Source organism: Callithrix jacchus, chromosome 9, assembly GCF_049354715.1.
Source record: "Callithrix jacchus isolate 240 chromosome 9, calJac240_pri, whole genome shotgun sequence".
NCBI classification, from domain to species: domain Eukaryota; kingdom Metazoa; phylum Chordata; class Mammalia; order Primates; family Cebidae; genus Callithrix; species Callithrix jacchus.
This window is the reverse complement of record NC_133510.1, coordinates 63948528-63974547: the sequence shown is the minus strand read 5'-3', so window position 1 is coordinate 63974547 and position 26020 is coordinate 63948528. Positions and strand designations below refer to the sequence as shown.

Sequence of the window (26020 nt, the reverse complement as noted above, 5' to 3'; positions counted from 1 at the left end):
GCTCAGAGCTGGTCAGCCATGGACGTCCTGGTCCCACTCCTGCAGCTGCTGGTGCTGCTTCTCACCCTGCCCCTGCACCTCCTGGCTCTGCTGGGCTGCTGGCAGCCCCTGTGCAAAACCTACTTCCCCTACCTGATGGCCGTGCTGCCCCGCAAGAGCAACCACAAGATGGAGAGCAAGAAACGGGAGCTCTTCAGCCAGATCAAGGGGCTCATGGGGGCCTCCGGGAAAGTGGCCCTGCTGGAGCTGGGCTGTGGCACCGGCGCCAACTTTCAGTTCTACCCAGCGGGCTGCAGGGTCACCTGCCTGGACCCAAATCCCCACTTTGAGAAGTTCCTGACAAAGAGCATGGCTGAGAACAGGCACCTCCAATACGAGCAGTTTGTGGTGGCTCCTGGAGAGGACATGAGGCAGCTGGCTGATGGCTCCATGGATGTGGTGGTCTGCACCCTGGTGCTGTGCTCTGTGCAGAGCCCGAGGAATGTCCTGCAGGAGGTCCAGAGAGTACTGAGGCCGGTGAGCAGCACGGGAAGGGGATGGGTGCGGGGCAGGCAAACGCAGCTCAGCCGCCCCAGGGTTCAGCCCCCAGGATGAGGGGTCTGAAGTAGTAAGTAGCACGGTAGACACCCCATCCACCCTACCTGCTGGTGAATAGGAGACATGACCAGAGCCACGACGAGCACAATAGGGTGTTGTGAAAGCAACAGGAGAAATCACCTACCACTGTGGGACAGGGAGCGGAGTGGGGAGCACACCTAAGGGACTGATGTTTAAATCAAGATCTGTGCTTGGGATGCCGAAGCAGGAGGATGGCTTGAGCCCAGGAGTTCCAGACCAGCCAAGAAAACATAGAGAGACACCATCTCTACAAAAAAATACAAAAACAAGCCAGGCGTAGTGGTGCAAGCCTGTAGTCCTAGCTACTCAGGAGCCTGAGGTGGAAGGATCTCTTGAGCCCAAGTTCAAAGTTACAGTGAGCTATGATTGTGCCACCGCACTCCAGCCTGGGCCACAGAGTGAGACCCTGTCTCAAAAAAAAAAAGAGATCTGAGGGATTAAGCAGAGTGTGGATGGGGCAGGGGAAATGAAAGAATGTTCTAGATAAAGATAGTAGGGGATAGGACTTTATAGCTGGAAAGAAAAATGAAAAAGAAAGATAGTAGGGGAAGTAGAGTAGAATCCATCAGACTGTGGAGAGAACGTTCAGAATGGTTTCCGGGTTTCTAGCACGAACAACTGAGGGGAGAGCCGATAAACGTGCCATTTGCTGAGATGGAAGAAAGTTTTGGACTTACGAAGTTTGTGATCGCCTCGGGAGAGTCTAGTGAGGCAAGGAGCTTGAGCAACCCCAGCTTCAGTCAAGAGCTGGGCCTGAGGTTTCCCTGGGATGTTCACAGTGATGTCCAGGAAGCACTTTGTGTATGCAGCTGGGTCTCTTAAGAGAGGTTGCTGAATGTCTCAGAATACATTGAGCCCAGCTGGGCAAGGTGGCTCACACCTGTAATCCCAGCACTTTGGGAGGCTGAGGTAGGCAGATCTGTTGAGGCCAGGAGTTAGAGACAAGCCTGGCCAACATGATGAAACTCTGTCTCTACTGAAAAATACAAAAATTAGCTGGGCGTGGTGGCTCATGCCTGTAATCCTAGCTCCTTGGGAGGCTGAGGCAGGAGAATCACTTGAACCTGGGAGGTGTAGGTTGCAGTGAGCCAAGATTGTGCCATTGCTCCAGCCTGGGCAATAGACTGAGACTCTGCCTCAAAAAAAAAAAAATACAATGAGCCCTCCACTCCTGTTTCTCAATTTCCCCTTCTGTGTGCCCTCAGCTATTCTGATCAGCCTTTAAAGATCTCCCACCAGTCATCCCCTTCAGTTATGAGGTTCTTTACATGCACTTTGAAGGTGGTAGCAGGGGATACAGGAAAGGTCAGGGACAGCAGCCAGGTGCGGTGGCTCACGCTTGTAATCAACACTTTCGAAGGTCAAGGTGGGCAAATCACAAGGTCAGGAGTTCAAGACCAGCCTGGCCAACATGGTGAAACCCTGTCTCTACTTAAAATACAAAAAAAAAAAAAAAAAATTAGCTGGGAGTGGTGGCGGGTGTCTGTAATCCCAGCTACTTGGGAGACTGAGGCAGGAGAATCGGTTAACCCTGGGAGGCAGAGTTGCAGTGAGCCAAGATTGCGCCACTGCACTCCAGCCTGGGCGACAGAGTGAGACTCCATCTCAACAAAAGAAAAAAAGAAAGAAAAAAAAGGTCAGGGGCATGACAGTTTGCTCCATGAACTCTCAGACCAGCAGCTCCTACTTCACCAGGAACTTTGACCATTTGATCAGGGCGATAGGGGGCAAGGTCTGAACGTAGCCAAGTGACACTAACTCTCTCCTCCCTTCCAGGGAGGTGTGCTATTTTTCTGGGAGCACGTGGCGGAACCACAAGGAAGCTGGGCCCTCATGTGGCAGCAAATTGTGGAGCCCACGTGGAAACACATTGCGGATGGCTGCTGCCTCACCAGAGAGACCTGGAAGGATCTTGAGAAGGCCGGGTTCTCTGAAGTCCAAATGGAACGACAGCCCTCTCTCTTCAAATGGCTACCTGTTGGGCCCCACATCATGGGAAAGGCTGTGAAATAACATTTCCCAAGCCCAAAGGCACTCATTTGCTCCCTCCCCAGCCTCCAGTTACAAGCCACCCACCAACCTATCTATCTTCCACTGAGAGGGACCTAGCAGAGTGAGAGAAGCCATTTCCGTATCACCTCCTAGTCCCTTTCTCCCCAGCCTCTGCCAGGGCAATCTCTAACTTCAGTTCCTCCTTTGACAGTGAAAAAGGTGTACTTCTACCCTGACAACGGGGAGGAAACGCCTGGATCCTTAACTGCAAGTTTCTGGACTGGTCTCCTGACGTTTGCCTACCCGTCGTCTGGGACAGCTCCCTGTTCCTTTCCTTTGTTCCCGTGGCAAAGCTCCCCTTGCTCTCCTCCTGAGGCTACAGAAACTGGTCACAAAAGTCATGGTGTATACATCCCTGCCAAGCCCCCAGACCCTCTCTCCCCTCTACCACCTTCATCCCGAGCTGAGGGCACCAAGGAGAATCAGAGACACTGAGGTTGAGGGAGAAAGAGTCTAAGGAGGCAGAGGTTTTGTTCTCAAATGTTTTTTAATAAATAGATTAAACCACTAGACTGATGTAGCAAAGTAAGGTCAGAGGAGAGGAGAAACTAGAGAGGGAGGAGCCCCTGAGTTAGTGACACAGCCTTCTTCCTGACCCTCTAGGCTAAGGCACTTCTTAGGGAGCCAAGTCCTTGGGGTCCTGTTCTACAGGGTGAATGGGGGAGGGAGGGATTAGGATCCCTTCCCCCAACCTTTGCATCAAGACACCCCTGACCTTCTCACCTTACCCTGTGGCCCTATCCCTGATTTACCTGCCCTCATCTCATAGCACTCTAAGGGGAAGCTGGGTGGAGGAGTTCTTGTGGGTGGGAGAGGTCTGTGCCCCTGAGGAAGCAGATCCTGCCAAATCTTGATGCGACACCAGCAGCCCACTCTACCCTCTTCATCCCAAGGAGCCATCTCTGGGGAAGGGGCGGAGGGGAGCCACAAGCCAGGCTGGGACACAGGAACCTAGGCGGTGCCTGGTCCTGGATGCCCATCGAGGCCCAGCTCGGGGTGCCCGTCAGCAGCCAGGATGGGGTGTGCATCCGGGCCCTCCCGCCGGGGGCTGCCCCAGTTGCTCCTAAGGATAGTGCCCGTCTTCTCCTCCTTGAACTGCTGTCGGTCTTCCCGAGGAATCTTCACTGCATGGTACTGGGGCACGGTGGCCTCGGGGTGCTTCGCCCGTTTGAAGAATCCCATCTGTAAGGACACCAGGCCTGACGGTGAGGAGCCTGAAGAGCTGCGGTCCCTGTAGCAGACGCCTAGCACAGCGCAGCTCCTCGCCCTCATCATCCCTGCTGTGGCAGAAAGGAGACAGACTGAACGGCATCAAATGCAGTGGGCAGCGCCCACAGTGATCCCATCAGTGCTGGGTCCCCAGGTTCTCATTCACAGCAAGACAGAGACCAGGCGGGGGTCCAAGAGACAGGACCAAGGGCATCTGCCTTGGCCCCTGAAAGAGAGGCTTGAGGGTGGAGCATCAGGACCTGACTCAAAATTTCCACCCACTCTAGCTTCTTAAGAGACCCAATAGTGTCCCCCAGAACACAAACGAGATCTGAGGAAGTGGCTTCCTAGACCCTTGCACCTCTGGAATGATGCCTCTCAAGCCTCATAAACAGGCACCCTGTGTACTTATACTGTGGGCAGCATGCCCCTTACAGCACCCCCCTCTTGTCCATCAGTAACCCCAAATCAGGACTATGCTGGCCCCTACACACCAGGCTGGGATCGTACCCCTGGCACACTCACACTCAGAGGCCCAGGACTCCTACATGCTCAGACTGCATAGCAACTCCTTACACATTCATCTCCTCGCACACTCATGCCCATAGAAAAAGCATGCATGGGACCTCCCCACACTCCCACATGCTCACACTCCATGAGCCCACCAACCCTTTGGGCACGCTTCAGGCTGTGTAGACTTACCCTTATATCCGCACCCTTCTAGTAACCTCTCACCTCACATCACTCTCATGCAATCTCATCTTTCACCCTCAACATTCCTCGTCACCTGAATGCTGGGCATTCTCCTTATAGTCACACACATACATACCCACACACAGATATACACATGCACACACACAACAGTTACCCCACAGTCCCTGGACCCCCAACTTCCACAGCTGAAGGCTGCACAGCCAGACAGGCCCGGTGATAGTTGGTGGGAAAAGGTGAGCGCTGGCTGCTCCGATGGAAAAAGCCACACTGGGATGTCAAGGGAGAAGCAGGGCAGAGGAGGCAGAGGATGGGAAGATTGAGGAAGGATGGGAGCCCCCATCTCTGTTCTGTCTCCCTTCCATAGGAGCAGGGAGCAAGCATCCTGGGACCAGTTTTACAGAGGCATCAATCTCCCTTAGACTGGGCAGGTTCCCAACAGCTTAGATGCCACTGCAGACCCTGGTCTACTGATAACTCACACTTGCCAAAGGGTATGCTCAGTCTGTGATTCCTCCCAAGGAGCAGGTACAGGCAGGGGCAGTTCTCCAGAGCCCCAAGGACATGCATGGTTCTGAACACAGCCCCAGATGTGGCAGATGGCTCAGCATATGACCCCTGGTGATGTGTGGGATGCCCTGTACTGATGTGTGCATGTACGTATTTTTATATTGAGCCCTGGATGCCAATGTCATTCTGTACACAGCTCTGTGCGTACAAGAATGCTTCCATGCAGAGCCTGGTGTGTGGAAGCTCTGAGTTCCACCCTAAGGGCTGTTCCCTGGAGGCTGTTCTCCATGCTTGTCAGCCTTCTTAGCCACTGTTACCTTTCCAGTTCTCACTGCCACGTTCTAGTTAAGATAGACCACACTTCTCTGCCTCCGTGACTTTGCCTACCATGGTCCAGCTGGACCCACCCACCTCATCTCCTTACATCCTAACCCTACTACCCCACCCTCCTCTAAGGACTGCTTCCAGTGCCGCCTCCTCTCAAGCTTTCTTCCCTCTAAACTCCCACTGCAGTTTCTCAACTCAACACTTTCTGCCTTGTCCTTGGCTACAGGCTCACCACTACCACCCCACCAGACTACAAAATCCCTGAGAACGAGATTGGCATCTGATTTCTTCTTTTTTCGCTATTTTGGGGTTTTTTGGGAGGGTTTGTTTGTTTTTGGGGTGGGTTGTTTGCTTTGAGATGGAGTCTCTGTCTGTCACCCAGGCTGGAGTGCAATGGTGCCATCTCAACTTACTGCAACTCCCGCTTTCCGGTTCAATCATTTCTCCTGCCTCAGCCTCCCAAGTAACTAGGTCTATAGGCATGTGCCACCATGCCTGGCTAATTTTGTATTTTTAGTAGAGATGAGTTTTCACCATGTTGGCCAGGCTGGTCTCAAACTCCTGACCTCAGGTGATCCACCCGCCTTGGCCTCCGAAAGTGCTAGGATTACAGGCGTGAGCCACCGCAGCCAAGCCTGCATCTGATTTATCTTTGAAACATCCAGGGACTAATAGAGTTCCTGAGACATGCAGGGTAAGTATTCAGTGCAGATTTGCTGAATACATGAGTGGGTAGGTGAGAGAACCACAGTACAAAAGGCTGCCCACCCAACCAGGAAGTCCACTCCCATCAGCCCCACCCTCCCCCAAGTCTCACCTTCCACAGGAGCAGCACCATCAGTGCCAGCACCAGCAGCCCAGCAAGTACAGCCAGGAGGATAACCCACCAGGGCACTCCTTCTGCCACCACAGCCACGGGGTCCAAGTATACCATCACCGGGATCTGGGGAGCAAGGGGCCAATGGAGCAAGAGCTGGAGGGAGCAGGAAAGAAGAGAGTGCTCCCCACCCATCCCCCAGCCCTGCAGCTCACCACTGTGGAGGCATCTCGGAGCATCAGGTTCTTTATGGAGGACTTCACTGTGATATTGGCTCGGACAATCACTTCCAGGGACTTCACAGCTGAGTACTCCTAAAGGAATAGAGAAGGAGACCCTTCTCCTAAATGTCCCATGACTCCCTCTCTTCCCGTTACCTCCTGAAATTATAAATGGAATGGTGCCCAACACAGAGGATGTTTCTGCCTGGTTTCAGTTAAGAGTATGCTGCATTTGGGCTGGGCACAGTGGCTCACACCTGTAATCCCAGCGCTTTGGGAGGGATTGGCACTTCAAGGCAAGTGGACCACTTGAGGTCAGGAGTTTGAGACCAGCCTGGCCAACATGGCAAAACCCCATTTCTATGAAAAATATAAAAATTAGCTGGGTGTGGTGGCAAATGCCTGTAATCCCAGCTACTCGGGAGGCTGAGGCAGAAGAATCTCTTGAACCCAGGAGGCAGATATGAACCCGGGAGGCAGATATTGCAGTGAGCTGAGATCGTGCCACTATACTCCAGTCTGGGGTACAGAGCAAGACTGCCTCAAAAAAAAAAAAGATAAAAAGGATGCTGCATTTGGACAGTGAGGAGGGAGGAGGAGAAGTGAGTCCTAGAGGGGCTTTGAGGGGGAAGAAGAAACACAGACTGGAGCCCGAGTGGTATCCTCACCTCCAGAAAGGTGCTATTCCAGAGACGGCCCCAGACACGCAGCACAGCCGCTCTGTCGAAGCTGTAGAGTGGGCAGCTGAACACCACACAGTTGGCAGTGCCCCGGGCACAGTCCTGGAGATAAGGACAGACGGGGTCTAAGCCGCTCAGCTCCACCCTGCTGAGCCTGCCATCTCTCCCATTTTCCTTACTTGACCTTAAACTCCCCTCCTCCAGGAGGTCTTCTCAGACTAATCTTATGGTCTGAAATAGCTGCCTACCCCAAATCTGAGCTATTTGGCTTTGAAATGCATGGAGCAAGGGCAGCATGAAGGGGAGTCTCTTGACAACACAGGCAGAGTAGCTTCCCAACTGATGCTTATGTTACCTAATGACAGTCCCATTTATTGAGCACCTACTATTGTCAGGTACTTATCTCATTGAAGCTTCTCAATAGTCCTGCAAGGTACACATGATTATCATCTCATTTTTCAAAGGAAGAAACCGAGGAGGCCCAAGGAAGCGAAGCGACCTGCCTCTCAGGTCACGCGCCAGCAAAGCTAGTGAGCAGTGGAGCAAATACTTGAACTCAGGTCCGTATTCGGCAAAGCCACACCCCTGCCCTAAACCCAAACTCCTTGAAGGAGGAGGAGGCTGCCTCAGGAGCTCCTGGGGGGACAGGGGACGCCAGGCTCCATTCTGTCCAGGACTGACCTAAATTCTTTTGGCCCAGTCACCGCCTCATGACCCGCTGGCCTGAAAGTTATGTTATATTCATCACACCACCGTCCAGACACAGAAGAATGGCTTTAACAGTGTCTGAATCCTTTGAGTTACCTTTCATTTTGCCACTTTTGAGCCATTCAAGAATCCTTAGCCAAACTGTCTAAAAGCAAGGCCTTCTGCCTCTTTTGTAAAACAATCAACTTTAGACATTATGTTAAGCAAACTAAGCCAGACTCAGAAAGATAAATACTGCATTATCTCACTTATACGTGGAATCTGGAAGTTGAACTCATAGAAGAAGAGAGTAGAATGGTTGTTACCCAGGGCCAGGGTCAGGGGTGGGTGTGATTGGGGAGATGGAGGAGATGGTGGTCAAAAGGTAAAAAGTTTCAGCTAGAAGGAAGAGAGATCTATTCAGGAGATCTATTGCCCAGCATGGGGACTCTAGTTAATAACAACATATCGGCCGGGCGCAGTGGCTCACGCCTGTAATCCCAGCACTTTGGGAGGCCGAGGCGGGTGAATCACGAGGTCAAGAGATCGAGACCATCCTGGTCAACATGGTGAAACCCTGTCTCTACTAAAAATACAAAAAATTAGCTGGGCATGGTGGCGCGTGCCTGTAGTCCCAGCTACTCGGGAGGCTGAGGCAGGAGAATTGCCTGAACCCAGGAGGCGGAGGTTGCGGTGAGCCGAGATCGCGCCATTGCACTCCAGCCTGGGTAACAAGAGCGAAACTCCGTCTCAAAAAAAAAAAATAACAACATATCACATTCTTGAAAATCACTAAGAGAATAGATTTTAAGTGTTCTTACCACAAAAATAAATATGCAAGGTGATGCATATGTTAATTAGCCCAACAGCCATTCCACAGTATATACATAGTTCAAAATATCATGTTATACATGATACATATAATTTTGTCATTTAAATAAATTTTAACATTAAAACGAGACTCTATTTCAAAGTTCCCATTTAAAAAGAAGGCCTCTCAGAGGAAATCGGTCACATGGAGAAGGGAGGACTATCCCCATGTAACAGAGCAACAGCCATGACACAGGTTCCTACCACCCCTGGCGTTCTTTGGTTAGCCTCATGTCATGTTCCCAGGGAAGCCTCATGTCATGTTCCCAGGGGAGCCTCATGTCATGTTCCCAGGGAAGCTTCATGTCATGTTCCCAGGGAAGACTATATTCCCAGAGGAGCTGAGGGCCCAGGGTGGGACTGCAGCAGCTGCTGACATTCCCCTGCAAAGGGTCTCCTTGGCTCTACCTGGGGTTTACCTCCACCTCCTTACAATCAGACCAAAGACTCTCCTAATCTACGTCCCCACCACATTCTCACTGCCAGCCCCATCCTAGCAGGGAGGGGCACAGAGCAGGTGCAGATCTACTCACCTAAACAACACAACTCTGCGAAACAAGCAGAAAAAGGGAAAGCAGAGCTGCCCAAAAGGGATAGACTTAATGAATCATACACAATTTACTGTCGTCTTAATTATTGGAACTTTTAGAATTTATCGTTTTTGCTGAGCACATGGCTCACACCTGTAATCCGAGCATTTTGGGAGGCGGAGGGAGGAAGATCACTTAAGATTAGGAGTTCGAGACCAACTAGCCTGGCCAACACGGTGAAACCCCGTCTCTACTAAAAACACAAAAATTAACCGGGCGTGGTGGTGCACTCCTGTAGTCCCAGCTACTCAGGAGGCAGAGGTTGCAGTGAGCTGAGATCGTGCCACTGCACTCCAGCCTGGGTGACAGAGTGAGACTCTGTCTCAACAACAACAAAAAATAATTTAGCGTTTTTAATATTGTAAAAATTGAGCATGTGTCCTTATACAAATTGACTTTTTTATCTTATAAGAGTTCAAAGGAACAACAAACAGACCTCACAGTGTGAGGATGGGCTAACCCCATCCCGTCACCTAAACAATATAATGCTTTATATAAACATGCGGTGAATCGACTGCTTGGCTAACTGGCTTCAGGTGGAGTGACCTGCTCTGGAGTGAGCACTTGCAGGGGCTGGGCGGGAAGGGCTCTGCAATGTCAGCAACTGCCTCCCAGGCGCCCCCTCCCATGAGTTGTGATGGGAACCATCTGATCAACTTGCCCCAGGTGTTTGATCATCATCTCAACAGTATCTCAACAGGCTACCCTCCCTGGACACATAGCACCACACCACACACCCCCATTCTGGCTGCACCGAGTCTAGCCTGCCCTCACCAGGGTGATGTTTTTCTTCTTCTCAGCAGAGGACACTGGCCACCAGGACATGCTAGGCTCCTGCTGCTCACCAGGCTCCGGTTGCTCAGGCAGCTCCAGCTCCCGCCGCCTCCTATCCCTGCTGTCCACATCCTGGACATGGAAGGAGCAGGGTGTCCCAGTGAGTGTCCCTCCAATCACAGCAGTCCTGAGATGGAATCTCCTCCCCACCACCTTCCTCCTGGGCCATCACCACACTCACTCCCCTAGCCCCCCACCATGACATCCCTCCCAACATGTAACCCCACCCCCACCTAAGCCTCACCAGGTGGAGGATGTTGGGCCTGGGAGAGCAAAGCCCTTTCTGCCCAGGCCCCTGACCGCCCTCCAGCTCCACCCGCATTGGGTACAGCAGCCACTTCCCATTGGCAATCTCATGGGGCCACATGATGTTGAGGAAGGCAGAGCCCAGGGTTTTGAGTGACTGGCCTTGGTTGGAGACCTGTGGGAAAAGGAGAGTATGAGAGGCGGGACCTCACTTGTGTTTTTTTGTTTTGTTTTGTTTTTCAATTTTTGTAGAGACAGGATCTGGCTATGTTGCCCAGGCCAGCCTCTAACTCTTGGGCTCAAACAGTCCTGCCACCTTGGCCTCTTATAGTGCTGTGATTACAGGCATGAGCCACCGTGCCCAGCCAAGAAACTCAGTTTTCAAGGGGATCTTAAATCCACAGAGATGGAAGGAACAAGGGCTGAAAAGAAGGCCCTCTGGAAACAATTTCAACAAAGACTTGGGATCCTAGACCCCACCAGGCACCATTCTCTCCGCCTACCAAATCCAGGAAAACCTGGAAGTGTCCCTGGAAGGTGTGAGGAGAAGCCCCAGCCAAGCAAAGGCAGAGTTCTAGGAAGAGACATTAACCCCAGCCCCATGTTCCCATCCCCCAGCTGAGGCCCACAGCAGAGAAGCTTTCCTGGACTCTCATGGCCTACCAGACCAGCAGGTGAGACAGCCAGATAGAACGACCAGGAAATGGTCAGGTGAGGCCCCAGCAGAAACATCCACCCACAGCCAAGGTCCAGGTGCAGGGCAGAGGCCTCAAACTCGCTGGACCAGCATGCCGCCACACGTAAAACAGCCCCAGCCCTGGGGACACAGCTCAGCCTCTCTGCTGTGCCAAGGGGCCAAGGGCAACCATGGAGGGGCCTCATCCCTGACACTTACCGTGACCTCATACTTGACCTTGCTGCCCACATCCCGCTCAGACTGCATGGCGCTCTCACCCCTTACCACTCCAGAGAAGAAGAGTTGCTGGGGGATGGCCATCCTGACATGGAGAGGTCAGAACAGGGGTGAGAAGGTCTGGGGCCTGGCTGAATAGAGGCAGGGCCCTGGCCAGGGTTTGGAAGTGAAAATGCCCCCTCCCTCCCATGGAGGTGCCTCTTGGGCCAGGCTCACCCTGCAATGGACAGTGGCAGCTCAATGAAGACACGGGCTCGTGCAGAGACTACATGCAGCTCCTGCTCACTGATCCTGGAGAGTGGGCAGGGGCAAGTGTGGACATCAAGCACAGGCACCTCCCAAGGGGTCAGATGAGGCCAAATGACTGCCCCACCTCACCCTCTGGCCCCGCCAGGCTTACGTGGCCAACAGCAGCTTCACCTCCAGTTCTGTGGTCTCAATGCTGATCCCTGAGGTGCTAAAGATGAGGTAGAAGGTGACCTAGGCCAAGAGTGAGAAGAGATTCGAGTCAGTGGTGGCCTACAGGCTTACGGAGGGGCCACTCACACAGGGATAAGGGCAGATATGCCAACCTGGGCACCTCTCTTCATGGGGTTCCCCAGCTCACACTCAACATGGGAGGCATTCTCATTGGATAGGCAGAGTGGCTTCTCCTGGAATGGGAGAGAAGGCGAGGTCAGTTTGGGTGACTGGAGCCCCTCAAGACCCCACCCCATCCTGCCCCATGGTCTCACCGCAGGGTCCAGGGCCCGGACTCCTGAGTAGTGTAGTGAGGCAGGAAGCATGACCAGGAGCTGGGCTTCATGGGCATCATCCCCATCAGCCTGGGGCTGGGCTGGGTCCGATGGCAGGTTGGTAACCATCAGCTCCAGGCCAATGACCGGCTGCCCACTCAGTGCAAACAGGGCTGTTGTTCCGTCTGCATCCCTAGAGAGTCAGACCCCACTCCCACTAAGTTCTGAACACCTCCCCCAACCACTGCCCCTCCCGGCCAGCTCCCCCAGCACCTGCCTTCACTCCCTGAGCCTCTCCTCCCCATCACACTGGTCCAAGCCTCAAGCCTCTGTACACACGACTGGGAGTCAGGGGACCTCCATTCGCATCTCAGTTGCAGCATTATTTTCCTTGGGCAAGTAACTTAACCTCTCTAGGCCTCAGTTCTCCATCTATAAAACGAGACTAATAATTCCTACCTCACAGAGGTCTGAAGACTAACCAATGAGGTGTATGTAGACTGCATATGATTAGTGTACTGTGAAGGATTGCTATTCCTTGCCATGGGAGCCCCCGCACTCCATCACTGACCCTCATCTCAGCCTTTTTATTTTTTTTTTTAAGACGAAGTTTCGTTCTTCTTGCCCAGCTGGAGTGCAATGGCACAATCTTGGCTCACTGCAACCTCTGCCTCCCAGGTTCAAGTGATTTTTCCGCCTTAGCCTCCCAAGTAGCTGGGATTACAGCCATGCACCACCACACCCAGCTAATTTTGATATTTTTAGTAGAGATGGGGTTTTACCATGTTGATCAGACTGGATGTCTTGAACTCTTGGCCTTGGGTGATCCACCCGCCTCGGCCTCCCAAAGTGCTGGGATTACAGACATGAGCCACTGCACCCAGCCCCTCAGCTCAGTCTCCTAAGTCATCGGCAGGTCCTCTTCCACCTTCTGCCCTCTCTGCCGGCTAAGCCCCTCCCTCTGACTGGTCCTCCTGAGGGGGTTTTCTCTCATTCCTTGAACCCTGGCCCACCCACCCCTCTCCCCCGCTCTCTGCCCCCTCACATGGGCAGAGGCTGGAATTCCGTGTCGCTGACCCGGGCACAGAAGCGGGCACGGACCAGCTGCAGATTGCTCTGGCAGATCTTGTCTTCACCACAGCCTTGTTTCAGGAAGTGGATCTGGGGAGAGGCGTTAGATAAGGGGCATTCTTAGGGGGTGAGGCAGGGGGCAAACCTGTCACCATGGCATACGCTGGGTTAGAGTATCACAGCGTTGAACAACCTGTGCTCCACTCTCATATCTGCTGCTTACTAGCTGTGTGATCCTGAGCTACATCCTCTCCTCTGGAGAGGAGTCAAACAATGGCAGCACTGCCATGCCATGGTAGAGACTAGCAGCAAATCAAGAGCTGGCCACACTGCCCCAGCTCACGTGTGTGTAACTGAGGTCCAGATTTAGAACATGAAGAGAAGGCAAGGGCACCACTTCTGGTCCGGCCATAAAAGCCATGCAAGGGGCTTCATGTCCCCCCTTCCAGCTGAATGGGATGAAAGTGACTTCAAGGGCTTCGAGGCCACATTTGAAGATGACAGAATCCTATCAACCTGAACCCCGGACTGACTACATGGAGCAAAGGAGCTCTGTCCCCTTGACTAGGAATACATGGTCATTTGGGCACCTAGAGATATGAGGAATTACCGGAGTAGCAAAGGCGAAGGAGCTCTGTGAGCCATGAATGGGTATAACTGGGGAGGGACCATGATCTTTGCCCTCCCCGCTCCTCCTCCTGGGCCAAACCAGAACCCATGCTCACCTCTGCCCGCTGGGTGCTGGACTGGTGGGCATTGAGGATGGGGGCCACTGGGGGCAGCCCCTGGCCAGGAGCCTGTCGCCGGAGCCGAGGGGTCGGCAGACTGTAGGACAAGGTCACTACAATGGCCCGAAGCTTGTCTTTGATGTTTTCCTAGGAAGAGGAAGGGCCGTTCCTCGCTGGAATAGTCCCCCGGCCTCAGCCCTGCTCAGTGCCCCAGCCACAAGTAGGACCAATTCTGAAACTTGGAAGGAAGCTTAGGGAGATGGAGGAGAGAGTTGGAGAACTGAGCAAGGAGGAGGGAGAAAGACGGGGAGAGAAGAGGGGTAACCCAGGATTCAGGGCTTTGAGGACCAGATGTGATGATAAAAGCTGCCCTCTCCTCTGAAAGGGAGTGCAGAAATGACAGGAGGGGGCAGGCAGCAGGTGAGGAGGAAGTGAGCTCAGAAGACAGGTTTCCCACGTGTCTAGGTCTTAGAGAAAGGCACGTGTGTGCTCAGGAAGAAGCAGCTAAGAGGAGTCACGGAAAAGAGATGGTGCCATGATAATGACCCTGAGAAGCCAAGGGGTCAGTGTCCACCTGGAGCTGGAACATGGCATCTCCACAGACTCGGTCATGCTGGTGCTTTAGCCACACGGTGCCCGAGGCCTGGTGCTTGGGTTCATCTGGGCTACGTCTCAGGAAGATCACACGGGGAACCTGGCCCCGGAGCCTCCGGTCTGTGTCCCCGTCTAACACGTAATCCAGGGCTGCGGTGTATTGGGAGAGAAAGAGCCGCTGAGCCGGAGAGCTGCTCCAGGTGACCCCATCCCCAGGGTGCTCTTCTCTCCACTTTGAAGTGAGCCCCCTCTCCAGGAAACCCAAAAGGGTGAGCCACAGGAGCGGGGCTGCACTCACCCACGGTAGGGTTATAGCTTCTGGGGACTGCAATGTAGCTGAAACAGACCCTTAGGTCCACACTGTGGGGGCAAAGGGTGGCTCCTGAGTCAAACGAGGCTGATGGGCCGAGGCCCCCACCCATGTGTCACAACCTGTCACAGCCCCACCCCAGCCCCAAACTGCCGAGATAAAGGGATCAAGGGGAGGGCAGGAGAACCTGCCAGGGTCCAGGTGCCCCCCCCCGATCCCGCCTCACCAGACCAAGTGGCCACCAGCACAGTTGGGCTGCTCCAGGTCGATGCTTCGAGGAGCAATAGAGACCTCATGGGAGACATGGAGGACAGGTCTGGCCCTGGGATTGGGGAATCAAAGGCACAAGAAACATGAGAACATGAAGCTGGGAAACACTCTTAAGCATCAGATTTGGCCCTGGGGTGGGGGTCAGAGTCACAGGGAGGGGCTCACGGCCTCAGGGAGGGAGAAGGTGCTGAGGGGTTCACCTGAAGAGCACGGCAGAGTCAGCCAGGGAGCCCACCAGCAGGTCAGGGTATTGGTTCCCATCCATATCCAAGTTGCCTGACAGGGAGTAGCCGAAGCTCTTGATGCCCACAGCCTCACCCTCCAGCACCTAGAGAACCGGCTGTCAGCCTCCCCCAATCCCACCTCCCACAGGCCTCTGCCTCCCCTGGTGCCTCTGCTGCCCTGATTCCACCCACACACCCACTCCCTCATCCCAGACTCCCTTCACCTGTGAAGGTTTGGCGACAATGCCCAGGCTGCTCCCATGGTAGATGAAGACTTTCCCATCCCCATCAAAGGGGGCACCCACTGCAATATCTGCAGGGCACAAAGAAAAGGCAGTCACGCTGGCTGGGAGTACAGACAAGGTCCAGGCCTCAACTCTCCCCCAGTCACTCAGGTCTGTTTTCTATTTTATTGGGAGGCTACAAAATCCCAGGCACTCTATAAACATCATCTTCAATCCTCTTGGCCACTCCCCGCAGATATTACTATCGCAAAAAGGTTAGGTAACTTGCCAAGGTCAGAAAGCTGGGAAATGGTAAAGCTCAGACCGAAGCCCAGGGACCCTCTCTCCCTGGGTCCTCAGAAGACCACACCCTGACCTCCGAGGGGCTCCCCCATCCCTCCTCGGGCCCCTCCCTCCCCTGAGCCTTTCCAGTTCCCAGTCACACCTGGAAAGCCATCTTGGTTGAGGTCCCCCAGGACAGCCACGCTGATCCCGAACATGGAGTCAGGGGAGCCACAGAGCCGGAGCGGGGAGATTCCGGTCCAATGGCCCCCCTGGTTCAAGTACACATACACGGCACCCCCCAGCTCTTCTTGGCGCTCAAAGAAGTAGGGGGCACCCACTATCAGGTCTGGCCAGCTATGGAGAGAGGGAAACATTCAGTGTGGGTCCTCCCTGGCCAGAGGAGCCGGCAGGAGGTGCCAAAGGCCACTCAAACCTCCTGGACCCAGCCTCCCTGAGGTGGCACAGCCCTGCACCCACTCACCCATCACTGTTGAGGTCAGCCACAGCCAGCGAGTAGCCGAAGCCAGAGGTCAGGCGCTCCCCAGACAGCACAGCCTCGGGCACCAGGCGACTGGCGCTGTCCTTGCGCAGGATGACCACGGCACCCCTGTGGTTGGCACGGGGAGCCCCAGCCACAAAGCTCAGCTCTTCTGCACGCACCAGACCTTTCCCCGAGTCGATAGAGAAACCTGGGGGAAGGGTGACTTACCCCTGAGTCTTCACCCCAAGCCTCAGAAGCTGGGGTGTGTCACAGCTTCCCTGGCCCCTGCTCCCTCCCCACAGGCTAAGAGCCAAGTCACAGTTCCCCTAGCCCCTGGCCCCTCCCCCAAGTTAAGAGCAGAAAGATAGTTTCCCCCCAAGTCATCAGCACCACAGCTGGATAGCTCTTCCTCCCCACAGGGCCTGGCAGCTCCTCATACCCACCAGGCCCAGAGACAAGCTTGGCACAAAAAGTGCAGTGAGGTCAGCCTCAGGGACCGCGCAGGAGAGAGAAAGGTGATGGCTGAGAAAGCCAGGAGCCCAGGCAGGAGGCTGAGCACAGCGGCCCCACCCTACCCACACCCAGGGAGCTAGAGGAGAGGGCCAGTCTCTCTCCAGCCCCAGTCCCACCCAGTGCACCTCTTTCCCCCCACTGCCTCATCCTGGCAGGGAGGGGAAGTCTTTGCATGGATGAGGGGGAGGCAAAGGGGAGTGAGAGAGAGCCTGCTTCACCCAAACATCTCCCAGGCCTGGTTTCCTCCTCCTCTGCAGAGGGACGCAGATGAGACAATGGTAAGTTACCAACAACACTGGCCCTTTCTTCAGTATGTGCCCACCACCCATCCCTCAGGGAAAGTTCCCTAGAAGGCAGGACTGTCCTTCCCAGGATATCCTCAGCCCTGGCCCTCTCACTCCACCTGGATCTTCTATGGAGACCCCTGGCTCACAGCCCCAGAGGCCATCACCCTTGGGGCCTCCTCTTCTTAGGCCTGGTCACTGGACCCAGCTCTTTTCTGCAATTTGGGCCCAATGTGTGTCTCCCTGCGTGTGTGTTGGGGAAGAGGAGATTTTAAGGCAGCAGAGGTCGAGTTCCCTGGGGAAGGAGGGGAGGCTGGGCCACGACCCTAGAGTCCAGGAGGTGGGAGCTTACAAACCTAAGTAGCTATTCAGGGCCAAGTCTCCGGCTGGTCCTGGGAGCCGGTCAGCAGGGTCCAAAGTTTTATACACCAGCTGGTCAGGGTCTGAGCTATCAATGTTGGTCACAAAAAGCAACCCTGTGGGGGGTGGGGGGAGACACCAGGGAGGGAACATCCAGAGAGGGGGCCACAGAGTAGGGAGACAGAGCCACAGAAAGGCCAGAAAAAGGTGAAAGAAGAAGAAGTAGAGAGAGAAAAGAAACCAGAGAGATCACAGCCAGACAGAAAGACAGACAGGGTGAGAGACAGAAACGGAGACAGAAGGATGGGAGCATGGAGAGGGAGGACAAGAGAGAGGAGCAGAGGATTAGAGTGGCTTTGGGCCGGGAGGGGTCCCTACCAAAGTAGCTGTTGGCAGGGACCGGGATGAGGCGGGGGTCCTGCTGCTTCTCACCCCCCGCCTCGTAGGGCCCGTCGTCCAGGTGTGCCAGGTCCGCTGAGCCCTGTGCACAGAGCTCCACCCTGGCTGTGCCTGCAAGGACAGTCCTGTTAGTGCCAGAGGCAGGGCACAGGGAGCACCCCTCAGGCTGGACGCTGAGTTAGACAGGCACACGGGGAAGCCCCTCCTCTTCTTTCCAGCCCTCTCTCCACCCCCTCCCCTACCCAGGCTTCCTGGGGTCCCCAGTCGTGGCATCACACTCACCGAGTGTCAGCTCAGCCAGCAGCAGCGTGCGGAGACGGGAATGGCAGTGATGAGGTGTGGGCTAGTGTGTTGGAGCATGCGGGCCCAGTGTGCACTTGGGGCTCATGCCAGCATGTTGAGGAACACTTGGCCATGCAAGGGAAAGGTGGTACCCCCCACATTCGCGTGTGCACTAGCTCAATGGGGTGGAAGGCATGGCAGTGCCCTGGGGCCATACAGCAGTGCACACGTGGTCATGCTTGGCCATGTGCTGTCCTCAGCCCTGTCTCTGAGGTGAGAGGAGGTTTTGGTCCCTTCTCCCCTCCCCGAGGAGTGACTCACCCTTCCAATTATAGGTTCCAGGGGCCCCAAAGAGGAGGTAGTGGCTATCAGGGGAGAAGGCGGCAGCTGTGCCCTGCTGGCAGAACCCAAATTGTTCATGGCCTTGGGGTCGCCCCTCACAGAACTTCCATTCCCCACCATCCAACTCATCCCGGATGGCCAGATCCTGGCTTAGCACAAAGCAGCGACCAATCATATCCCGTGTCTCCAGGATCTGGTCCACTCGCTGCCGTGCCTCATATCGGTGTGCACAGGTCTGGGGGAGAAAGGGATGGGGATCGTTTCACTCTGTGGGCCAGGGACCTGCTTGAAGCAGGCTGCCCACATACAGCAGTTTGGCAGATACTGATACGTGTGTGCTCGCACGCACACACACACGCACACACATGCGCGCGCACACACCCCTATGCAGGCACCACTCAAGCACCATTACCCTGCCAGTGTTACGCAGGTCCATGCATAACCCAGCATCCTGTCTGCACCCACTTCTTGCCCTCAAATGGTGATGTCCTCGTTCCACATTCTGCCTGGAGCCAAAAGACACTACTAAGCCACCACATAGGATGTGTGTCTCCCTAGTCATATCACAGTCCTCCAGAATGCCAAGCTTGGCCCTGTCCCCAGACCTTTGTTGTTGTTGTTGTTGTTGTTGTTCGAGACAGAGTGTTGCTCTTGTTGCCCAGGCTGGAGTGCAATGGCACCATCTCAACTCAGCACAACCTCTACCTCCCGAGTTCAAGCGATTCTCCTGCCTCAGCCTTCCGGTAGCTGGGATTACGGGTATGCGCCTCCATACCCAGTTAATTTTTTGTACTTTTAGTAGAGACGAAGTTTCTCCATGTTGGTCAGGCTGGTCTTGAACTCCTGACCTCAGGTGATCTGCCCACCTCAGCCTCTCAAAGTGCTGGAACTACAGGCATGAGCCACCGTGCCCGGCATCCCTGGACCTTTGTGTTATCACCTCATCTACAAAGAATTTCCTTTCCTCTTCACTCTCCAAGTATTACTTTTTTTTTTTTTTTTTTTTTTTTTTTGAGGCAAGGTCTCACTCTGTTACCCAGCCAAGCTGGAGTGTAGTGACACAATCATAGCTCACTGCAGCCTCCAGGGCTCAAGTGATCCTCCCACCTCAGCCTCCTGTGTAGCTGGGATTACAGGCATGCACCACCACGACTGGCTAATTTGTTTTTATCTTTTGTAGAGACGGCATCCCACTGTGTTGCCCAGGCTCGGTATTATCTATTGTTAAAAGCCTGGCTCAAATCCCCCCATCTGCAGAAGTCTTTTCTCTCCACTCCTCCTTTGGACTTTATAGACTGGAGACTAGACCACTCACCTAACATTAACCAGATTCTGCCCCATAGTGACCTGTATTGGTAATTGTGTGTCTATGCAAGTAACTGAAAGATACAGAGAGACACAAAAAAAAAAAAATAGAGAGAGAGAAAGAATGAGAATCCCCATAGCCATTGGGCATGGTCCAGGCTTTCCCCTGTGTTTATACACCCTCTCTGAGTAACTAGTACAATGCCTGATGCTTAAAAGGTTCTCAATAAGAGTTTGACAAATGGAAGGATGGATGAATGGACAGACGTTTACATTTATAAGGACAAGGACCATGTCTCACACCTTTTTATATCTCCCTGGTGTACTTGGAATCATACCATGTTCCTAACTTGTGTTGTCTAAGCACAGCTGTGCATATGCACACACCATAAACACACACACACACACACCATCCTTGCATTCAGTCATGAGTAGTACTCACAACAATCTTGCCCCCAGGTGCCTGGCTCCGAACACTGACTCCCAACCACTGGTTCTCCTTGCTTTCTTTTTGCACATCAGCTGGAGGCAGGACACTGGGAATTAGGGGAGGGAAGAGGAGCCCAATTCCTCTCCTCCCCCATCACACACTTCCCCCAATCCGTTCATGCAGGGCCACACCTCCCTGGTCGATGTCCACTCTGTAGCAGTCGGTCTCCTCCAGGCTCAAGGGACAAGCAAAGAGGCCACCAGTGCGATTCGCCTGCTGCCCAGGAAGAGCCAGGGCCTGGGGAGCACCCACCAGCAGCCTGCAAACGGTGCAAGGGCAGGAACAGGAGTTAGAGGGCAGAACAATCCAACCTCCTTAGAGCTGCCCAGGCCCAACCCCTCAGTACTAAAGAGAGTGTTAAAAGACTAAAGAGAAGGGGCAAATATGTCAGTTTTCACAAACCCTGGCAAGGACAAATTAATATACTTGGTCATCACGTTGCATGTACACACTATCTGGATGAGGGACCAACATGCACAATAGATATATATATACACACACAAGCTAACTCGATAGCCAGTCCTGCTAGTTTGAAAGAACCGCCTGTTCCCAGCACCTGTTCCTGAGTAGGCCTTCCCTACCCCCTCCTTGGCCCCATCCCCAAGCTCTGCCCTGCTCCCCAACCCAGTCCAGTTGAAAACCAGACAGAAATGCCAAGAATGCTGGGAGCAAAAGTAACAGGGGCCCAGACTGGCACCAGAGTGTGGCTCAGGGACCAGTTTCAGAGGCCAGGCAAGAGGCTAGATAAGGACCCCCTTCCCCCTCATCAGGGACCCAGCAAAAACCCCACCTCCAAGAAATTGCCAGCCCAGGATTCAGTCACTCCGGCTGGCATGGAGGTAGGGACAAGTTTCTCATTCTGCCTCCAATTCTACCCCATTCTCTTCTCCACATCCTGAATTCCCTTCCCCAACCTTCCTTCTCCTCCCCACATCCATGATTTCTCCTTCCCTTCCACCCCCCACCCCCACGCAGCCTTCTCTCCTGCCTCCCCCTCGGCCTCTTTCCCAGCTATAACTTTCTTGGCAGGACAATTTTCCATGATCACAGCCAAGGCGGCTTCCCCAGGGAAGCACTGTGCTGGGAATGGAGGCTGCCTGGGTCCCCTGGGGCTGAATCCCCAGGCCAGGAGTGAAGACCGGGTGAAGTGAGATGACTGACACCCAGCTGGCTCCACGGGTCCTCTCTTTGCAGAAGGAGAGACTCAGAAGCGGCAGCGGGACAAACCTCAAGGCCTCTCTCCCACACTCTTCTCCTCCATCTCCCTTCCTGGGAGGGCAAGGCCCAAAACCGTGTTGGGCAATATTACAGACAGGCATCTGTGGGGCACTGTGCCAGGTCTGATGGGGAGGAGGGGGAGGCCAGAGAACCATTCTTCCTTCCCACAACTCCTCCTCATCTCTTAGCAGCTGTCATCCCTTGTCAGAGCCACTGTCAAGACAGAGAAGGGGCATAGGGAGTAGTAGAGAAGGGCATTCAACTACTTATTGAGAGTCTGTCACATGCCAAGTCCTGTGTCAGGCGCTGATGGAACAAAAGAATCATATTTGTTCAGCACCTACTGTGAGGTCAGGTCCGAGGCTAGACACCAGGGATATGAGAAACTCACATTCGTCACTGTCCACATATGTGCCAAGCACCAGGATAGGCAAGTCACATGCATTATGTTATTTAATCTCCACAACAGTCCTATGAGATAAGGATTCTTTTCTTGTCTTTCAGATGAGGAAACTCACTCAAAAACATTAAGCAGTGATGCTGAAATTCAAATCCACATCAGCCTAACTCCAACACTTTGTCACTCCGCCCAATGACTGACCTGTCTCTAGAACACTGAGACCACCCCAGAAAAGGAAGAAGAAAGAGGGGAGATGTGGGTAGCCTGGGCAGAAAAGGGAATGAAGTAATACAGCCCTGTGCAAATAAATGGCAACTTCAGGCAAGTCAGCAGTGCCCCCAACCTCCAAACACAGAGGTGGCCATGTCTCTGAGGATCAGGCTGTCTTTTCATCTTTGTGCTTGCCCCAATGGGAGTGTCAGGATGTGTGTACTGAACACACAGATTTTGTGGACTCATAGAGATACCCAGTGTCACAGCTGGTCAGTGCATAGCTAAGCACCCAGAGAAGCTAACTTTGTTCTATGCACACATCTCCTCTGGAGGCCAGAAGTAGGGAGGAGAGGAAGGTCTCATATGGAAGAAAGAAGCTGAGTGCACAGATATGCCCAGTCCACTCTCGGTGGAGAAGAAACCAGCTGATCCCTAGTGGAACAAGAGCATCCACCCACAGCCTCTCTAGTTCCTCCACCTCCAGTCCAGCCACACACACACTCCTTCCTGGCTGCATGCCATGAGCCCTAGCCACCCCAGGCTTCTGGACAGCCACAGTGCAGCCACTGAAGAGAGAAAAATATATATATTGGCATCTGGGGGCAGAGGGACCCCCTGGGAGCTTAGATAAGTGAAAACAAAGGAGTAGCCCATGACCACTGCACTTCTCGATTCTCCACACACTCCAGGGCCCCAGCCCAAGTCCAGCCCCTCTTTAGCCCCTCTCAATCTGGGTGGCCCTCTGGGGAGGATGCTTGGCCTGGAAGGCTGGCTCAGCCAGGAAGGCCCTCTAGCCAAGCGTTTGGATCCAGGATCTCTGTAAGGCGCTCTGTGAATCACAATACAAGAATAGCAGTACTACTAACACTTTCACGGCACTCACTGTGGGCTATGCACTATTCTAAGCATTTTACATACATTAAGAACTCTTAATCCACACAACCCTATGTAGTCATACTACTGTTTATATCCATTTTACAATTGAAGGAAATAAATGAGGCTGGAACCACACAGCAAAGGTTACACCGCAAAGTCACATCCCAAAGCAAGACTGAAAGCCATCAAAGCAGACCAGAAGTTCTTTTCATCAGTGAGTGCTAAGGCAGGTGACCTGCAACTCAAAAGCTAGGCACTAAGCAGGTGCCTGGCCTCTCACATGCCCCCTGGCAGCAGAGCACCCCCTGCTGGAGCAAAAGCAGAGCGAGACAGTCACGCCCTCTGGGAATACCCCCAGCTTGGCTCTGGGAGACAGAATCAGGGGCCACCTGCAGAGAGGAGGGGGGAAACGACAAGAGACCAAGCTATTAAAAATAACACAGAATTTGCCTGGAAATAGCTTAGGGAGTTCAGCATGTCCTAAAAAGGCCTCCAGTCCTGGAACTCTGGCAGATGGGGGAAGAAGGGAGGGAAGGAGCAAATGTGAATGATGAAGCAGATGGCAAACAGGAGAGGAGGTGAAGTCTGTTGCTTTCTACCTCTCCCGATGTTTTGGGGACCACCAACCTTGCCACCAGATGATAGGGATAATGGAAGAAGAAAGATTAGAGCTAGGCCCCCACTCCCTGAGCAAGTGAGGAGAAATGAGCTCTTGTCCCTGCCCCCTGCCCCCAGACCAATAGTAGGGGAGAAGACAGTCCCAGTGGACAGCATTGATCCCAGTAATGGGATCAATGGCTTAGGCACCGGCTGAAGAGAAAAAAGCCCCCTAGCAGGAGCCGGTGAGAAGCTTTCTTCACCTCTGGCCTCTTCTTTTACAGTCAGACATGTAGCAAGAGCCAAGGATGCAGGCAGCACGACCAGCCACAGGACCCACACAAAAGTATATCCATCTCCCATGGGTCCTAAACTGATTAGAAAGAATTAGAATTGCCCTCCACCCCTTACTCCTCCTGGCATTTCCCTACTGCGAGATTCCTGGAGTTGGAAATTTCCTCAGGAGGAGGAAGGGGAGCAGCCTGGCCAGCATCCTTCCTGGCTCTCTCTCGCTGCTGCTGCTGCTGCTGCTGCTGCTGCTGCTGCTGCTGCTGCTGCTGCTACTATTACCAGTAGTTTTGGAGGCTCAGTTTTCTGCCACTCTGTCACCAAGCCACCTACTGCAGGCTGCCAGACCTGCAGACCCTCTCCCAATCTTCCCGTGGTCCTAAGCCACTGAAGTGGCAGTTCTCTCCTGACCTGCCAGTGCCCTGCTGCCCTCATTCCATCCATGGCAATGCTCTGGCAGGTAGTTATTTCTGGAGTCTGCCCTGCATCCCTCTCATGGCACCCTCAACCTCTGTGCCCTTTCCATCTCCTCCCGTTCTAAGCAGAGACAGTCTCTCTTCCTTGGGGAATTCAGCCTTTGGAAGAAGCAGGGGAGCCGCAGGCCCTGGGACTGGATCAAGGACGCAAGTTGGGGGAAAAGGCCCAGAAGATTGTTTGCTGCCAAGACAAGAACCTTGCTCATCCCTAAAGCAAAATGTTGGGTCTCAGGGCCGGAGAGTGCAGCTTCAGACCCAAGGCAAATGAGGCAAGGCTCCAGGTTGGGGTGTGAGATGTCGGTGGGCAGTCTAGGTGTTGGTGGAGCTGGAAAACAGAGAAATGTGGTGGCCCGCAGAGCGGAGAGGGGGTCGATCTGTGGCTCGGACGTGGGGACTCTGGGCGGGTGCAGTGACTTACCAGCTCTGGGGTCGGGGCTGCAACTGCCGGTGCAGGGCCACAGAGAAGCCGAAGAGGCTGCCTGGCTCGCCCTCCTTGCGCAAGGCACCCATCACGTCCAGATTGAAGGCGACAGCCCGTGAGAAGAGCAGTTCGACGAGCAGGGAGCCAAAAAAGTAGCAAATCCAGGAGGCCCCCCAAGGGTCGCGGCTCCGAGCCCCGGCCATGGCACGATCCCCGCGCGCGCTCCCAGCGATTGCAAGGGAACTCGCGCGCGCCCCAAGCCCCAGGTCCCCCCAGGCGCGTCTCTGGTCTCCGAAGTCTCGTTGGTCTTTCTGAGGTCTCCCAGTCGTTCGCCCCGCCAGCCCTCCCTCCCGCGGTCCGCCGCCCCAACACCCGCTAGGGCAGCTACAGCAGCCGCAGCTCGGGCGTCCACTCCGGCTCCCGCCTTCTCTCCCGGGGGCACCGCCCAGGCCCCTCCCCCGGCCCCGCCCCTCTCTCCCGCGGCAGGTGGAGACCCAAGCGCGTCGCCTAGAGGATGCCCAGGCTGGTGTCTGGGGTGGAAACTGGCCTTGCTGACCCCACCACCACCACGCCCCCCAAGGCCAGCACCGTCTCCGGCTCCGCCCCCACAGGGTGCTCTCCTCTTCTTCTCCCCCAACTCCATCCCCAGCCTGGGAGTGGTGGAGGCGGCGCCCAGGAATGCGGAGAGAGAAGTACCGATAGAAAGAGGGAGGCCGAAAGAGAAGGAGAGGAAGAGATGAGAAGTGGGAAGACGCTAAAAGACAACCTGGGAAAAGAGATTTGCAGATAGAAAGGAAATGAAAGAGGAGCGGTCCCGGGCCTGGGCCCGGTGTGGCTCTCCGTGCTCCCGGTTCCCCCTGGTCACGTAGAGCACTCTTTCTGCTGTTGGGATCAGACCTCTGCCCTCCCCCATCCTATCCCATACCCCGCCCCCAGCCTGGCAACCACCACAGCAGTGCTAGCCACAGCGTCAGGATTCAAAGGAACAAAAAAAGACAGAGGCAGGAAGAGTGAGAAAAACTCGGGAGATATGGGGAGCAAATGGAGAAATGGAAAAAGGAAAGGAATGGAGAGGAAGAAAGACGGGCAAGAGGTTGGTTGACAAGGGATGGAATTAAGGGAGAAAAGAAAACGACTGGGGACGATTACAGGAAGAGGAAATTAAGCAGTGGGGAGCGGAGTGGGTGTCAAAGAAGGCAAAGATGAAAGAGACTGGACCCGAGAGGCAGAGGGATGTAAAGGGTGTCCCCAGCTACTAGACCCTTCTCAGGACTGCACATTTCCTATCCGTGAAACGGGAGGAGATGGAAGGGGGCAGAGTCCTGGGCTGGCTTAGCAGGAGCTGGGTGG

General features: G+C 54.3%; 2 protein-coding genes across 14 annotated transcripts; one reads left to right on the top strand and one right to left on the bottom strand.

Moving 5' to 3' along the window:
- Positions 1 to 3178, top strand: TMT1B (thiol methyltransferase 1B). The gene is made up of 2 exons (XM_035256526.3): positions 1 to 516; positions 2395 to 3178. Exons 1-2 carry the CDS (start codon positions 19 to 21, stop codon positions 2629 to 2631), a joined length of 735 nt encoding a protein of 244 aa, XP_035112417.2. The 5' UTR covers positions 1 to 18; the 3' UTR covers positions 2632 to 3178.
- ITGA7 (integrin subunit alpha 7) lies at positions 3139 to 25092 on the bottom strand. Of its 13 annotated transcripts, none has more exons than XM_078336483.1 (27): positions 24668 to 25092; positions 20313 to 20440; positions 20134 to 20213; positions 18366 to 18621; positions 17742 to 17873; positions 17360 to 17479; positions 16207 to 16414; positions 15886 to 16079; positions 15441 to 15529; positions 15193 to 15320; positions 14949 to 15044; positions 14711 to 14772; positions 14393 to 14562; positions 13816 to 13965; positions 13065 to 13180; positions 12020 to 12212; positions 11858 to 11938; positions 11686 to 11765; positions 11502 to 11576; positions 11268 to 11370; positions 10371 to 10547; positions 10067 to 10198; positions 7134 to 7247; positions 6460 to 6558; positions 6245 to 6370; positions 4748 to 4860; positions 3139 to 3852 (listed from the first exon to the last, which is right to left on the bottom strand). In XM_078336483.1, exons 1-27 carry the CDS (start codon positions 24871 to 24873, stop codon positions 3792 to 3794), a joined length of 3489 nt encoding a protein of 1162 aa, XP_078192609.1. In that variant the 5' UTR covers positions 24874 to 25092; the 3' UTR covers positions 3139 to 3791. The 13 variants fall into 13 exon arrangements, with proteins under 13 accessions (XP_078192609.1, XP_054094433.1, XP_078192613.1 ...); XM_054238458.2 differs by having other exon boundaries at positions 17796 to 17873; XM_078336487.1 differs by lacking the exon at positions 4748 to 4860 and having other exon boundaries at positions 18045 to 18621.
- Between the last annotated feature and the right edge of the window lie 928 nt (positions 25093 to 26020).